Source organism: Perca fluviatilis, chromosome 9 (genome assembly GCF_010015445.1).
Source record: "Perca fluviatilis chromosome 9, GENO_Pfluv_1.0, whole genome shotgun sequence".
Taxonomy (NCBI): Eukaryota; Metazoa; Chordata; class Actinopteri; order Perciformes; family Percidae; genus Perca; species Perca fluviatilis.
In genome coordinates this window covers 14,825,634-14,841,485 of record NC_053120.1, presented here as the reverse complement: position 1 = coordinate 14,841,485, position 15,852 = coordinate 14,825,634, and the positions used below count along the sequence as shown (strand labels likewise).

The 15,852-nt window shown below is 41.4% G+C and overlaps 1 protein-coding gene across 7 annotated transcripts in view; it reads right to left on the bottom strand.

Moving 5' to 3' along the window:
* dennd1b (DENN/MADD domain containing 1B) overlaps positions 1-15,852 on the bottom strand; it is a 113,478-nt gene that overhangs the window by 82,360 nt on the left and 15,266 nt on the right. For all 7 annotated transcript variants that reach the window (XR_005640328.1, XR_005640329.1, XM_039812299.1 and 4 more), the window contains exon 3: positions 7,710-7,753. Coding sequence is in view for 5 of the 7 variants with exons in the window: in XM_039812299.1 (XP_039668233.1) it covers positions 7,710-7,753 (44 nt within the window). In the remaining 2 variants the exon portion in view is untranslated. The remainder of the gene's footprint in view (positions 1-7,709; positions 7,754-15,852) is intronic.

The following is a 15,852-nucleotide window of genomic DNA, read 5'->3' as shown; positions in this document are numbered from 1 at the left end:
AAATATGGTGACAGTGTTTATGAAACGCTGCACAGTAGGGGGAGTTTCTCTAAAGTCAGCGTTGGGAAATATGTTTTTAATTGCAGTCATAAGAATCTTCAGGAAGTAGATATCACTTTCACACAAACCTTTAGGTTTATGTCCAACATATATTAAGAGAAACAATGCATCAGCACTAAAACCCAGTAACCTTGACATTAAATGTCACACTTGACATTAAATGTCACACAAAGAAACAAAAAAAGCTAAATATATGGACAATACCAAAATATGTGGCCATGGTTGGCCAGTGTTGATCCACAGTCCCTTCAGCAGGAGAACTGTGTCTCAGTTAATATGGATTTCTGCCTAGGAGTTACAAAAGCAAACAAACAAACAAAAATCTGATTTTTTCCAACACATAATTCTCCAGATAAGGGAATTGATACAAGAACACGGAGTTTCCCAGGCTTGCAGCCACACACCCTAAGGTATTTGCAGTCTTATATCTTTTTTCACAACAATGCTTTATATTATAATAATTTATTGGATTTTTGTTCACTGTGGTGACACCCTATACTTTCTTTGTTACTGTCACCGTTACACACATCTATGAATATCTGACAAAAATGGACCGGTAAATATCAAAAGAAATCATAATCAGCACAAATTCTGAAACGTATCAAACTTCTGATGAGATACAATTTCCTATAAGGAGGCAATTCCAAGTTGGGTAGAATATAAATCAGGTGAGAGTGAGAAATCTGGAAATGAACATAACATTAAAAAAATTAACAAAAAGAGAAACACAGATATGTGTATATTAAAAAAAATAAGAGATAATAAAAGTTGGAGTCTGTCAACCTTAAAAATGTGTTTTTGCCCGCAGTGTTGGGCAAGGAACAACAGCAATTCACAGAGTGGTGAATCTGTGTGAGTAACTTAAATGTGCTGTGTGTTTAAATACTGTGGATTTGCTCATGCTTTAAGATTTCAAAGGGTAATCTGTTTGTGGAACTTGCTGAGTGTGTTTCTCATATAATCATCTGTTCTCCACAGAGGAGTGGACCCTTTATACACCAAACTGTGGTTAGCTAGAACTAACTGGCAAAACCATTTTGTGTGTGTGTGTGTGTGTGTGTGTGTGTGTGTGTGTGTGTGTGTGTGTGTGTGTGTGTGTGTGTGTGTGTGTGTGTGTGTGTGTGTGTGTGTGTGTGTGTGCTGTCTGCTGTGTTTTTTCCACAACTTTGGGATGAGATCTGAGAGGAAACGGACAGATTTCCATCTGTCTGCTTCATTTGCAAAAAAAAAGCCCTTCTTGCGATTCAAATATATGCTTTAGCCACCTCTCTTTTGCCCTCCCTCTCTCTGTCAGTCTCTCTCTCTCTCTCTCTCTCTTCCGTTTCTCCATCTCTCCCTCTCTATCCAAGTGGCATCTGTGGATGACCAGGGCATCAAGAGTCTCAGGGGCTGAGGGAGGAATAGGGGGAGCAGGAGGGGAAAAGAAAGCAGAGAGAGAGAGAAAGAGGGAGCAAGCGCCTCTCACTTCATATTTCCCCAGCACCACCCCGGCGTGCCAGCCAGCCTGCAGTCTGTTCTCCTTTGAGCTTTCTATTCTACCATAGAACAGAAAAAAAAAAAAAATCAATTCATATTTCCATAATCCACACTCCTGTCTGTCTGCATGTCTTTGCCTCTCCCCCTCCTTCCTTCCATCCCTCTCTCTGTCTCCCTCTTTTTCGTCCTCCCTCTCTCCCCGGGGTAGCCAAACCCAACCCTACGCCCTACAAATGTCATTACAGCCTGACAACAACAAAACCCCCAAAAAAAAAAGAGGCTTTTCTCTGTTTTTTGTGCCTCTTTGTGGAGACTGTTGGCTACAACAGCTTAAAGGGGTTTTTTTTTTTTTTTTTTTTTTTTTTTTTTATTTTTTTTTTTTTTTTTTTATATGTTGCCAGGACCTCTGAGCCACAAGACGACAGACTGTGGGCTACAGAGGACTCCAGCCCTCGGCCCTACAAAGGAGAAAAGGAGCGCTAATCCTGGTAATGAGGCCCGTGAATACAGCCTTTATGTATACGGGGGAAAGGGCCAATCCCTCTGTACACAGCACGCTAACTAGCCATCTTAAGGGCCATCTTATCCACACAAACGATCTAGTTGACAACAGAATGAAAGAAAAGTAAGGTTAGGTAAGGGGGGGGGGAGGGGACATGTCGGAGAGGAAGGATGAGGCAGGACCACGACAACCCATAGACTATGTTTACACTATTTCTTCATTTCATCTCTTTTGGCTCTTAGCTTCTCTTTTTACTCCTTTTCCATCGCTTCCATTTCCTGTGCCTATCTCTGAAAGTCAGTAATTTCTTGCTCACACTATCAGTCCCACACTCCCTCTACCTCTTACTCTGATAGCATGCTCTGGTTCGTGTGGGGAAGGCAGACATCGCCTGAAGCATCTTTCTACAAGCCCGTTTATTCCTCAAAGTGGATCAGAGAGGCAGGAGGGCGATTTAAAACTCACTGGCTTGGCTGCTGTGTTGAGATAGTTAGCCTACGCACATGTTGTTGTCTTTCGCTCAAGTTTTTTTTTTTTTAGTTGTCCATTTTTCTCTTCAGCCCATTGATGGGCTGCTGCAGTCATCTGTCTAGTGATTTGCTCCAGGACCTGTTCTGTGCCCGCTTTGGGAACAGAAACAATATGTTGCACGTCTTGTTTTTTTTCCTGTCGAAGCTCTGTCTTCTGTCACTCACACTCTCTCACACACACACATACACACCAATGTCATGGAGTCATCACATGTTGGAGCAACAACAGGAGAATGAGTCAACCTGATCTACTTACAGAGTGATGTGCCCAACATAGAGTTTATTACGCATATTATTACAGGCTGTGTGATTGTTTTGATCAAGTTGAATCTAGACTAGTAGTTCTTTGAAGGTGAAGCCAGAGAGAAATAACAAAGACCCCCTGCTGAGGTGGTGTGTTTTCTAAGGGTAAAGAGCTAAGCTTTAAATAAAAGGGATATCAAATCAATTTAAATTATTCCAAAGATGTTTTTGCATCTGTGTGTGTACATTGTCCCTGAGACAGCTGATAAGATTTGTGATTGGCTTGAAGGATCATTTGGGTTTATGACACCATGGGTCTTATTTCGTAGTTTTGGCTACCATTTCTATCATCAATAACATTGCACCAAGTTAATTCCAAGTCAAGTTAATTGAAGTGACATCACTAATAAGAAGTCAGATGGGGTACTAAACATAATCAGCATTTAGTTAAACAAAACCCCAGGAAATAAAACTAGGGATGCACCAATCCAACTTTTTATCTACTGATAATAATTCCAATACTTCAACTGAGGGTATCAACCAATATCAGGTACTGAACTAATACCCATTTCCTCAAATGTAAAATTTGTATACCTCAATAGGTAGAACTTATTGGAATCATTTTAATGTAAGGTAATTTGAGTCCAGGGATTGTTTTGGCGCTAAAAACTACGGGTGCACCGATCCGATATTGGCCCCGATATTGCAAAAATAGCTGGATCGGAAAAATTAACAGATCAACGCGCAGATCCAGTTTTTTAGATTTTTTTTTAACACTCTGTTGCAGCACCGGGGCCCCTGTTAACTGCGTACCCTTCTCACTCATGGTAGTAACTTTATAACACAACAATTAATAACCCACAACTAACTCTCTTAAAAGGATAAAACATCAAAGTATATAACAATTTGAGACTTAAACAGTTTCTAACACTAATAATTTTACATTTACAAATGTAGCTACACCGCCAAATGGCATGCTGGGTAACATTACAGCTGCTAGCCTAGCTAGCCAGGTAGCAGAACAGTCTGTTAAGCTGGGAGAGGCTATGGTCGCTACTGCACAAGAACCGAGAAGAAAGTTAGCTAGAGGATGAAGAAAGACCGGAGATACACCAGAACAACATGTGCTCAAGAGAGGAGCCGTCTGTTGTTCCCAAGTTTTTTTCTTTCTAACAAATCGGACATAATTTAGCCACTGTTGTTGCCCATCGCTCTAACGTTACTCTGCCGTGCTAACGTTACTGTGCTAACGTTAAAGACATGTCACTTCAAGCATGCAGCGGAGCAACGTTATGAACGCTATCCACCTCCGGTCCCGCTACAGACCGTTGAGAAAGACGTGCAATGACTAAAACTCTGGATTTAAGATGTCTCGCCTCGCTGAAATACGTCCGCCAACCTACTAACATTATTCAAACAGCGAAGGAGGCTGACAGCGGAGCTACGTTCAGTCCCCCACTACAACCACACTACAACCTAACTTACCTGTGGCCAAGGTAGTGGTTATACAGTACTAGCTTACAACTATTTAGTTTTGAAAGGGAAACAGCGTTAAAGTTGTTTGTATGTGTAGGCTATTCATTCGATTTGAGTTTATTTTACTACTTTGCAGTTTGCACAATACAAATAGTTCAGCTTCTGTAACTGTTTCATGGATTCCCCTTCATACAAAGTTATTGTATAATGTCGTGGAGCCAAGCAAACTCTTAATCAAAGCTTTTAGTAAACATGATGACATTAACATGTTTTTGTGATATTCTATGTACTCCTGACAGTAGAATAAGCCATTATAAACCTATATAAAAGTGGCCCATTATTGATGGCCCATTATTATGTATTTAAATTTATTTTAAGAAGTTTGATTACATTATATTTTCGATTTGAATGCACAATTGTTTTTTAAATAACAAATAAATACAGTGTTTCCTCTATGTTGATTGGCAAGTGGCGGTCCACCACGGTTAGATTTCTCCCGCCACGGTATCAGAAATATGTATACAAAAAGCCGTCTATCAGCAGCGATTGTAAAGAGCACGTCGACGGAGAATAGCGCAGACACGCGTTTCACAACGCGAGTGGGCACGCGCGCCACTCGGAGAAAAGGGAGATAGAAAAAAAGAGACAGGCTGTCCGGAGGACAGGTTGAGATGGCATGTGTGCATTCTTGACAACTGTAAGTCGTATAACTTATATTGTCAGTTCATTTAAGCCTGTATTAGTCTATTGTTCTCGCACATTTTTAGTTTCACCTTCACCTGCTAGCTAAATTGCACGTGGCTGTTGATTCAATACAACGCCCTTGATATCAGATCATGGCATAGTAGGCTAAACCGTGATTATTTCGTACATTCATGAAACATATTGGGGGAAATTCATTCAACATAATTCACAGCCAAATAACAATTAAAAGTATGTTATTTGAACATTTATAACCTAACCTAACCTGGCAGGCACTGCCACTGATTTGGTGTCTGCTGCGGTGCGCAGCGCAGCTCGGACCGTGCGCCGCTGCCCTTTTTTTCCTCCATAAACTCCGCTCTCAGCTCCTCTGCCAGTTGCTGCATGAACTTCCTCCGGGACATTTTACAGCTGGTGCACTCCTTGGAGAGGATGTGTGCAATGATTCCAGCCAGTTGTAGCATGTATAAAGTTATATGAACACGTAGACAGCTACCGTCTACGTGTACTGCGCCTTTCACCGGTGCTTTTCTTCTGATTCAGAACCGAGTCCACCCACGCCGTAGCCTACGTTACCGACTCTGGCTTTGCCTTCGGCCCATCGGTGATGCCCACACTTGTTACTTGAGACCGCTAGTTACGTTTCTCTGACAGAGACTATGATTATTACTAAGCAACCAAGATGCATCTTCAACCGCGAAAATCTGAGCGGTCAATATGACAGTATGGCCAAAATAGGTAAAAGTGATTGTATTTTCTTTGCCTTTTGTGTAATGTACAGTATATAAAAACTATTTTAAATGAAAATACAGACTCTTTTAGGAAAAGTCAGGTAGGATTGTATTTTTTTATTTAGCAAAGTTATTACACATATAAATTTCAAAACGGTTCAAAATGACCGTCCTGGCCGTTCTAGTGTAACCCAGCCTTGGAGTTTTTTTCCAAAAGCCAAGAAAAATCAAATGCACACTGCAAGGCTCCCAACTTTGCCACTGAGGCAAATATGCAATTAGTTTCATTATGAATGGTTTCATACTATAGCCTACTTTGGGTTTTGGTTTCCCTATGAAGAATTTCTTGTAAAATTCATTTTGTAGACCTACAGTTCCTCAAAAATACAGTTCAATCAAAACGAAATGAAAATATGCCTCATTGTGTGTGAATAGAGGTGAATAAATATATTTGTTTGTGTTGCAGCGAAGTGTCCGTTCTGTTTAATACGTAAATCATTTCCGCGGGCGGAAACAGATCTGCCCCCACTGCTAAAAAAAAATCCTAGAGGAAACACTGAAATAAGAATTCAGTACATTACATCTATGTTATTTTGTCTTAGTTAGGAAAGTAATGTTTAGTTAGGAAGGTCTGGTGCCTTTAGTGTCTTCCACATGGTGGAAGGAAGGTATGATGTGGAAGGTATACAGTTTATTATTAATTCAGCAACGGTATCGGATCAGTATCAGGTATCGACAGATACACAAAGCCCTGGCATCGGTATCGGTATCGGGAATGAAAAAGTCGGATCGGTGCATCCCTACTAAAAACTAAGTTGGCCGACATGACTGAATGACTATAACTGATGGCAGAAACACTGAATCTTACTTAACTAATTCATTTTTTTAAGTTTTTAATGTGGATTGGTCACTTCATTGCTCATCTCCCATCTGCTTAAAAAGGTCAGTATTGGCCTTAATACCAGTCTGCCAAATTGAATCTGTGCATCCCTAAAAAAAACAAAAAGGTGAATTGTACAATATACTGTAAGTTGTAAACATCCATTACAGGTTATAAACAGACTTCCAGGCTTTGACCTACTGTACTTAATATAGTTGTGGACACACATAGAAAATTACAGTTATATGTCCAAATAAAGCGGTATTCATAATCTGGCTTGTTGGTAACTGTTGGTTTGTTTACAACCTATGATCGTCAGTCTGCTTGTGTTTCTTGCCCGTCGGGTTTTAGAGCTGCAATATTTCCCAGATTGCAGCTACTTCTTGACGAGTACAATGTTATTATAATCAATAGAATTTGTGTTGTGATACTGGAATCAATCATCTTTTAATAACTAGGTCCTCATCAGACATGTGATATTTCAACATTACAGACTAGTGGGAGATACTGAGGTGTATATAACCCTGCAATACTTACCACTGACTGCTTTAGGAGGAACATGGCGTTCCAAAATGTATTGCAAAACAGTTGCAGATTTTGCTTTCAGATTGAAAATTTAACAGATAATGCTATAAATGTGAAACAATAGGAAGCAAACATAGTAGCACAATGAGAGAGAAAGCAGGAGAAACAAATGAGAGAGAGAGAGAGAGAGAGAGAGAGAGAGCAAGAGAGAGAGGTGTGCATTCCTGTCACGGTTGCATGATAATTACTGATTCGTCGGTTATTGAAGACGTGCTCACTGCTTTTCATTACCAGCAACAGACGTACAATGAGACAGAGAGAGACAGAGAGGAGGAGGAGAGAGAGAAATATGGAGAGAGAAGGAGAGGAAGCACTGATAGGGATGAGGAGGAAAGTGGTGGTGGTGATGCTGATAGGTGTTGGGGGGGGGGGAGGTTACCACAGGATGGCAGGGTGAGTGAGGGCATTAGGCAAGGAAGGGAGATGGGAGAGGAGGAGGGAGAGGTTGTCTGTAACCGTGAACGAGTGAGAGTGAGAGCAGGAAGAGAGTGAGAAAAGAATGAAAAAGCAGAGTGTGTTCCAACCTGGTCGGTGTGGTCCTGGGGGAAGCTCCACAGCACGGTTGGATCTAGAGGTAATTGACAGACAGCATTAATCAGCGGGTGAGAAACACACCGTCTTCGCTAGCTGCCTCAGAATACATACATATTAATGAGAAGGGTGGGGGCAAGGGTGGCTGCTGCGAGTCTGTGCACGCACACACACACTTATATTCTCACGTACACACACGTACAGAGCAGTGCACAGAGAGAGAGAGAGAGAGAGAGAGAGAGAGAGAGAGAGAGAGAGAGAGAGAGAGAGAGAGAGAGAGAGAGAGACTAGGTGATACGTGCTGTAAATATGCTAATCTATATTCTCAGTGTAGCTATGATAGCTTAAATTATACACCAAATCATGCACATTTAAGAAAGTCATATCAACACATACTCTAGTTTATTTGCTTAATTATTCTTACATTGATACAAGCCTAGGTGTTTGCTGAAGCAATGTAAAACCTTAACTAAAAGGTTTATCATTATAAGGGGTTTTATTATTTTTTTTCCCTCTACAGTAAATAATATTAATGCTAAGAGATTAGCCAAGTTGATTATTCAATTTTTAGATGGACAGGAAATGAACCAATTCTGATTTTGTCAATTAACAGTTTAGTCAGTTATTGATCGTATATAAAGAACTAACTGTTAGTTGGGTTCAAATGCTTCAACATGCCATTATAAATGGAACACTTTGGGATTTTTGGCTGCTGATCCGACTAAACAAGAAATCTTGAGATACAACTTTTTGCTTCGGGAAGCTGTGACAGGCATTTCTCATTCTTTTTGACATTTAAATACCACATACTGATTGATTAATAAAATAAAAGAACTGATAGATTCATCAATAGTAAAATAATCACTAGTTGCAGTCCTAGACAACCTAGAATGGTCATTATTTCTCCTTTAAAGAGTGTGCTTCAAAAGACATTCAGAATGTATACCAGGTTATTCAGGTTTTTTTTTTATAAATGATAACGACAACAAACACATCAGCGTCATTCTCTTAGTACTGACAATTTGATACTATAGTAGTGAAAATGGGCATTGATCATCAAAGATGGGGTTGGCAAATTGACACAGGACAAGTATACCAAACTGCACAAAATAACTGTTCAGTTTTGCTTAATAAGCAGCCAGCATATGGTTGCCTTCGTGTCACCTTTGCAATATGTTTGCATCTCTGTTAAAGCTTCCAAACCAAAGCATGAGACCTGCTTCTCGCAGGTTTATACCATGTGGTTGAAAGGAAGCAGCCACCAAGCCATAGCCTGAACACAGGGGTCTCTGGTAAACATGGCTTCCACAGCTCCAGGGTCACCCTGTGACCTCAGCAGGAACAGCAAGGGTTTGAAGAGACGAGCTCTTGCATGCCAGCTTCACTGTCGTAGACGTACAAAAGGCTTACGGGCTCACAAACAAACCTCCACCTCTGTCAAAACAAAGGTGGCTGAGAGAAAGTGAATCTGTAAGCAGCAAACCTTTTGACAGCACAGATACTTCAGTCAGAAAAACAATAACTGTGAGTTCAATAGAAATAAGAGGTTGATTAAGTCCCTTAATTAACAGATATATGACCATATTAACACAGGCTAAATTTATGAATGATCCAGCTCTACTAATATGCCCAAAAAGATTAATGTAGACATGTATGAAGCCAGAGGAAAGGACCCCTACCTTAGTAAAGAGGACATGCAATAACACACAATGCGTGGAGTAGCTTCATGGCTAACGCACCAGGCTGCCTGAGATAGAGGGGCATACAATGGACAAACGGATGACAGGACGCAGCAGAATCTATCATGCCTTACATAATCCTGTTGGATAATTTCATGGGCCCCATCTTGAAAAGAACGGCACAGGGAGAGAAAAAAAAGCAGCAGAGCTCAAAGCTCTACACACCAACTCTGACCGCCCCCCTTCTGCCTACCCTATGATCTGCCACACTTAGGGCTATTTTATGCTGATTTACTGGGTGAGAGGATGGGAACTGCTGCTGGAGTGTGATTCAGGGCAGCAGAAAAGGGACAGGAAGAGAAGAGGGTGGTGGGGGGGGGTCCAATGTTTGTAACTTTTGGCAGCAATGCCTACGTATGCAGGTGTGCCTACGTATGCAGGTGTGCCTACGTATGGAAATAAGGGGGAGCTTCAACAGCACTGCAAATTGATTTGTCATGCATGAAATGCACAATTGATTTTACAGTAAGATGTATGCTACAATTAACAATTCTAGTTAGTCCAATTAACCCAAACGTCGTCATACTTTAGGTTTTTTTTCTTTACTGTTGGTAAATCAAAATAACAAAATGACTTCAGTTTTGGCTGAGAACCCTTATGCAATAGCCAAAAATATGAATAGATGAACCGAAATTTAAAAAAGGAAGTTACAGTGCTTCTTTGGGGCTTTTATGCCATGTATGGAAGCTTCATGTCATGTCACATGACTAAATGGACTTCAAATCAGCACTTCTTTAACCAAACATTTAATGGGCACTGAGTATGTTAAAAGTCAGTATTGAGTCACACAGAGGTAGAGTGGGGTAGAGCGAGAGAGAGAGCCATGAAGAAAGGGAGCAAAGGAGGCAGAAAAGAGTGAGCTGTAACAACACACAGCTGAGGACTTCAGAGCATTACCAAACACCTTCCTTTATCATTCATATCTCCTCTTTCCTCTGCATCCTGTGTGCACTTTTCTCTCTATTCAACAGGCTCCACCGCCACATTTCTCTGCCAATCATTGCGCCTCTTGCATCTCTTTTTCACTGTCTTTCTTTTACATATTCCTAATTTCCCCCCCACTTTTAACCTCATTTATGTACCTTCTTCTCGCCTCTCTTTCCCATGCTTGCCTCATTTGTTTTCTATTTCAGCCTCTCTTTCTCTTCATCCCACCATCCCCTGCAGCTCTCTGTCCTCTTCACTTCTGCACCCCCCCCCCTCTTTTTTTCCCCACTCTCTTGCGCTCGTATACCCCTCCCTTTGGACGTGCTGGGCATGTGGTGGGGGTTAAGGCTGAAAGTTGAAGGTTACAGAGGTGAAGAGGACCCCTGCTGCTCCGCCAGGGGACACAAATGTCGCCATGACAGATCCTGCACTGGTTAATCCACCCCACCCACCCACACCCCCCCCACACACACACCCACCCACCCCACACAAAAAACAATACAACAATTCATTTCTGAATACGGTCAACTGTGACGTACAGCATGCACACAAAAAAGCCTGTAATAAACCACTTTCTTTTCAGCACATAATGCACTTAATTGTAAGTCGCTTTGGATAAAAGTGTCAGCTAAATGACATGTAATGTAAAGTAACTTAACAAATATTTGAGGTGCAAATGACATGCTCATAATTATCTCTGTTTAAATGTCATTATTTGGTTTGCAGGGCAGGGATTGTGGACAGCCATGAGTTCACAGTAAATGTATTACTGTCTGCACTCCCGTGGGATCCTTTTCAAAACACAAGTACATTGTACGAATGTTTTGGGCTTGCTCACAAGGTCATAAAACATTTTCTGCATGCAACAGACAATGGTAGCTGTCAGTTACAATAAAAAATGACAAAGTTAGAGACAGGGAGGTCTGCAGAACACCACCAATGCCAAGCACATAAACCTACTCTACATCTAATAACAGCTATTAAAAACTACACAAAGCTACAGCCGTACGCAGGGTAGAAATGCAGTGCCTTGTTCATTGGCACTTACATCAGGCAATAGTTTGACAAATGTCAATATGCAATAATTGCATTGTAGCTTTTGATACCTTTTTAAGACTTATTAACCACTTTGTGCTTTTTCATACACCTGCCTACGCTGCCTGCTACCGGTTTGTCCATACATCTGTCATGCAAACCATGCTCTGTTAGGCCTGCCTGCATGATGCATTGCTTTGTTAGACATTCGCGTCTCCATCACCTAGCCCCAAAATAGGATTCAAAATGTGTTTATTGTATTTCCTACAGTTGACAAAAACTATAAAGAGCTGTTGCAAATAGTATAAAAGCAGTCCATTTGATGTGACACCAGTGGCAGCTAGAGTGACAAAAGGAAAACAACCTATAGCATATTTCTCCCTGGTGGAGTGTAAACCGATCCAGTGGGTGAGAATTGAATTGAAATCACCTATCCAGAGTTAGATTCCTCCATTCACACCCCCAGGAAATGGAGGTGAGGCAAATGTGACGAAAAGCTCAAGGAGTGACCATTGGTCTTCGTTTGCAAAGTGCACGTGTGTCTGTGCACAAATGTGTACTGTACAAGTACATGCATGTTTACAGATAGATGGCAAGCTCACGAGTGAATATTTACTGTACGGTAGCATGTCCATTTATCTCTGCGGGCTTCAAGCGTGGCTGACCTCCAACAGTCACGATGGGGGCAACATGCAGGAAGCCCCTGAGCCGTGACACAGATCCTGGGAAGAGGGGGGTGGTGGTGGTAGATATGGTGAAAAATCAATGTTTTGGCTATTCCTGAGACGCCTGTCTTTAAAAGTCAGAGGAGGAGAGTGAGCGAGGAGAAAGGAGGGTTAATAGGTGAAGGGTGCTGGGAACTGAGAGCGGGCCAACAGGGAAAGAGTGGGAGGAGGAAGGAGGAGGAAAGACGAGGTGAGGGAAGAAATGGATGGATTTCCTAAGAGTGGGAGGTAGAACTCTGGCTCTCTACACTGACACCACGTCCTTCCTACCTATTCAGGTGGATCATTATACGTGATGGGATTAAACAGAATAAATTAGCTAGATATATGTTCACCGAAACATGAGAGAGACTAGAAAGAAGCCTACCCCTTCATCACTTATTTCTTTTATTCTCTGCATAAATCTGTGTCTACTGGCACTTCCAAGTAGGCTAAAAATGAAAAATGCTGGCATCTTCATCTTGGCATAAATCTACGCTTCTTGGGATTTCCAAGTAGGCTAAAAAGAAGCTGTTGGCAGAGGATGTCATTCCTAATGCTGCCCTAATGCTGCTGGCTGGAAGGAAAAGTTGGCGCATAACATCAGTGTGTCAGAAACCTCGCACTGCCCAGCCCTGCAAGTTATACAAGCCATGTTGTCATGAAACTAAAAAAAGTAGAACCCAACTTGCTTACTTTGAATGATATAAAGCTTCATAAAAAATATCCTTTGCAAACTACTGAGAAAAGATATGATAAACATGAAGTACACCCACAGTGCAGAGGCCTATATTTGTGTTTCTATAGGAGAACCTTAGCAGCTGGCTTTAAGACTAGGGTAAAACACAAAAAGACCTAACCCTAAATCCAGTGTGAATACACATTTAGATGAAAGCTTCTAGTTTATAATTCTCTATACTGTGTGAATCAAACACAGACTTAGAGCCCTCATGGCCATCCAATGTTCTAAAGGCATAAAAAAAAAATTGCACTTTTTTCACCTTATTCCATGAACGACTGAATGTGTGTTGTGAGTGAATAGGGGGCCTGTTTGTTAAGAGAGGCTAAATCCCATATGGTGAACAGCAGCTCCTCTGGTGAGAAGAGAGGCTGTGAAAGCCACCGGCAGCCCCTCTCTTCCATCCGTGCTCCGGAGATGAAGGGATGTAGAGCCTGCCTCTTCTTGTTCCTCCTTTCTCTCGCTCCCTTTGCCTCCTCTCCTCCCTCTTTCTTGGCCAGGGGTTAAACTGCTGCACTCTAACCTCCTTGGCAGTGATTTCATTCACTCCGTTTCTCTTGCTTGCTCTCTCATCTATGAGAGAGATTTATTTCACAGTATGTAGTGGATTAGGCCCCCCTCGTACGCCCTCGGACAAAAGCATTGTTTTAGCACTAGCCTGTTCGCTGTAACGGGAGGAAGCTACCGCTACTAAGCATCCACAATACGGCCATTGTGGACACAGGGCTGGAAGGACCCTGCCTCGGAGGCCGTCTAGACTTTGAGCCTGGGCCGATTGGAGAAACAGAGGGAGAAAATCCCATCAGGCAGTGGAGTGAAAGTTAACTAAGGTAACCTGCTGTGAACCTGATGAAGATGTCAAGCCAACATATGGTAAAAAATGTCTATTGTCAGAACAAGGAGCTTTCTTCCCTCTGAGGGAGGGTATGGTGAAGGAGGAGGAGACGAGGGGTGGCTAAAGAAGACTAGGGGGGTGCACAACCTAAAGGGAGGAATAACTGTGGTGGTCATCGTTTTACTTCTGGATCAGTAGCCTTATTCTGGCCCGGAGGAGGCCCAACCCCTAAACTCACAATTAAAGGAGTAAGCAGATTAACTGGCATCTTTCAAAGGCCAGCAGAAAGAAAAACACACTCACAGACGTTTAAAAAATGTCTTTCCCCTTTTGCCTGTCTCGGACTGCACACTGCAAATGGCATTACATTTCATGCTGATTTAGTGAGCAGAGGTTTTCAGAAAAGAAAAACTTCTTAAACGATGATATGGTCCTTAAGTTTACTTCTACTGATTGGTCACACTATGTTGTTACAAATGAGGACTGGGCCACTGACAGAAACAGTGAAAGCCTGAGGCTAGTCAGGAACCACCTGGATTAAATTAGAACAGATTTGTGTTTGACATTAAAACTAGTATCTGGAATTTAACTGTGACAGAAAATGCTGATACAAAACACTCTAAAGGGTATATCATTTCTTGTAAAAGGCACTAGCAAATACGTCATCACATTGGTCTCGATAAGGTCTGGAAATAGGTCTAAATTTGCAAAAGGAACGATACATTTTAATTCCAATGCTTGAAAATGTTAATAAAACAAAAAGGAAAATAAACTATAAGGTAGAACCTCCTTTACCAGCCAAAAAAAATTCAATTGGTAGGCTTCAGATGTGAGAGATGCTGGCCTGGGGGATTTCTTAAGCCATTTCTACAGCTACATCTGAAAAAAGATAAACAACAGCCTCAGCCACTGGAAGGAGAAGAAAGAAAGAACTGCATGGAGATGATGTGACCCTATTAATGCCACATTAGTTGTTCCATCTTCACAGAAAAATGCTTCAGTGGGATAAGCTAGAGAGAGAGAGAGAGAGAGAGAGAGAGAGAGAGAGAGAGAGAGAGAGAGAGAGAGAGAGAGAGAGAGAAGTGAAAGCGATACTGTCTCCAGGCTAGTTGGGATGCAACCCAATTTCACAGCTTCACGAATGAGTGGCACAGCATATGGATGCAACCTTTGTGACAGCCTCTGTGTATCACCACATATCAGCGTTGATATTCCCAGTCAGATTCCATACTGGTCCAACATTATGTCAAACACCAGCTCCGCATGACTGCATCTTCAACACAGCACACAGACAGCATGTTTGTTGGGGGGGCTGTTAGCCTCTTAAGCTAAGAAAAAACAAGTCCAGTATCTCTCTAGACAGACTACTCGCCAACTCTCTTTACTGTACGATGTTCACCTGCTGCAGAATTTCAAAATCAAGTGCTTACATTAAAACAGTAATGTGCTCTAAAATCTGAGATATAACCTGACATCTGAGATATGACCCATATATTTAGTTCCAAATCGAAAGAAAAAAAAAAAAAGGTGTGTAGGCTAGGCTGCAGAGTTCTGAGTGCAACAGCACAGGTTAATTGTGACTATTCCATCTGTGGTTGTTGGCTGATTTGCTTAACCAACATTTCTTCACATAACATACTTTTCTCCATATGGTCCAACCATCTGCCTTGGTCAAAAAACATCTATATAAGCACAGTAAATGAATAACTATCATTAAACTAATGCGCATAAAAAGACATTAATATGTACCAACAGTGAAACATACTTTACAAGGTAAGTTAGCTTTAACTTCACTGCCAACTAGGGCTGGGCGATATGGAGAAAATCAAATATCACGATATTTTTGACCAAATACCTCGATATCAATACCACAACGATACTGTAGTGTTGACAATTGGTGCTTTCACAAAATATGAGATTATATGAGATATAATGAGATTTTTGATAAATAATCATCAGTAATGTGGATATAATGACTAAGTGGGTAAAGGCAAATAATAGAACAGTTCCAACAGTCTGGTAAGTTCAGAAAATGACATCACTTTACTGTAATGCAGCCTTTAAAACCAGGAAAAGACAACACTTATGCCATATTACGATATCCCAAATCTAAGACGATATCTAGTCTCATATCACGATATCGATATAATATCGATA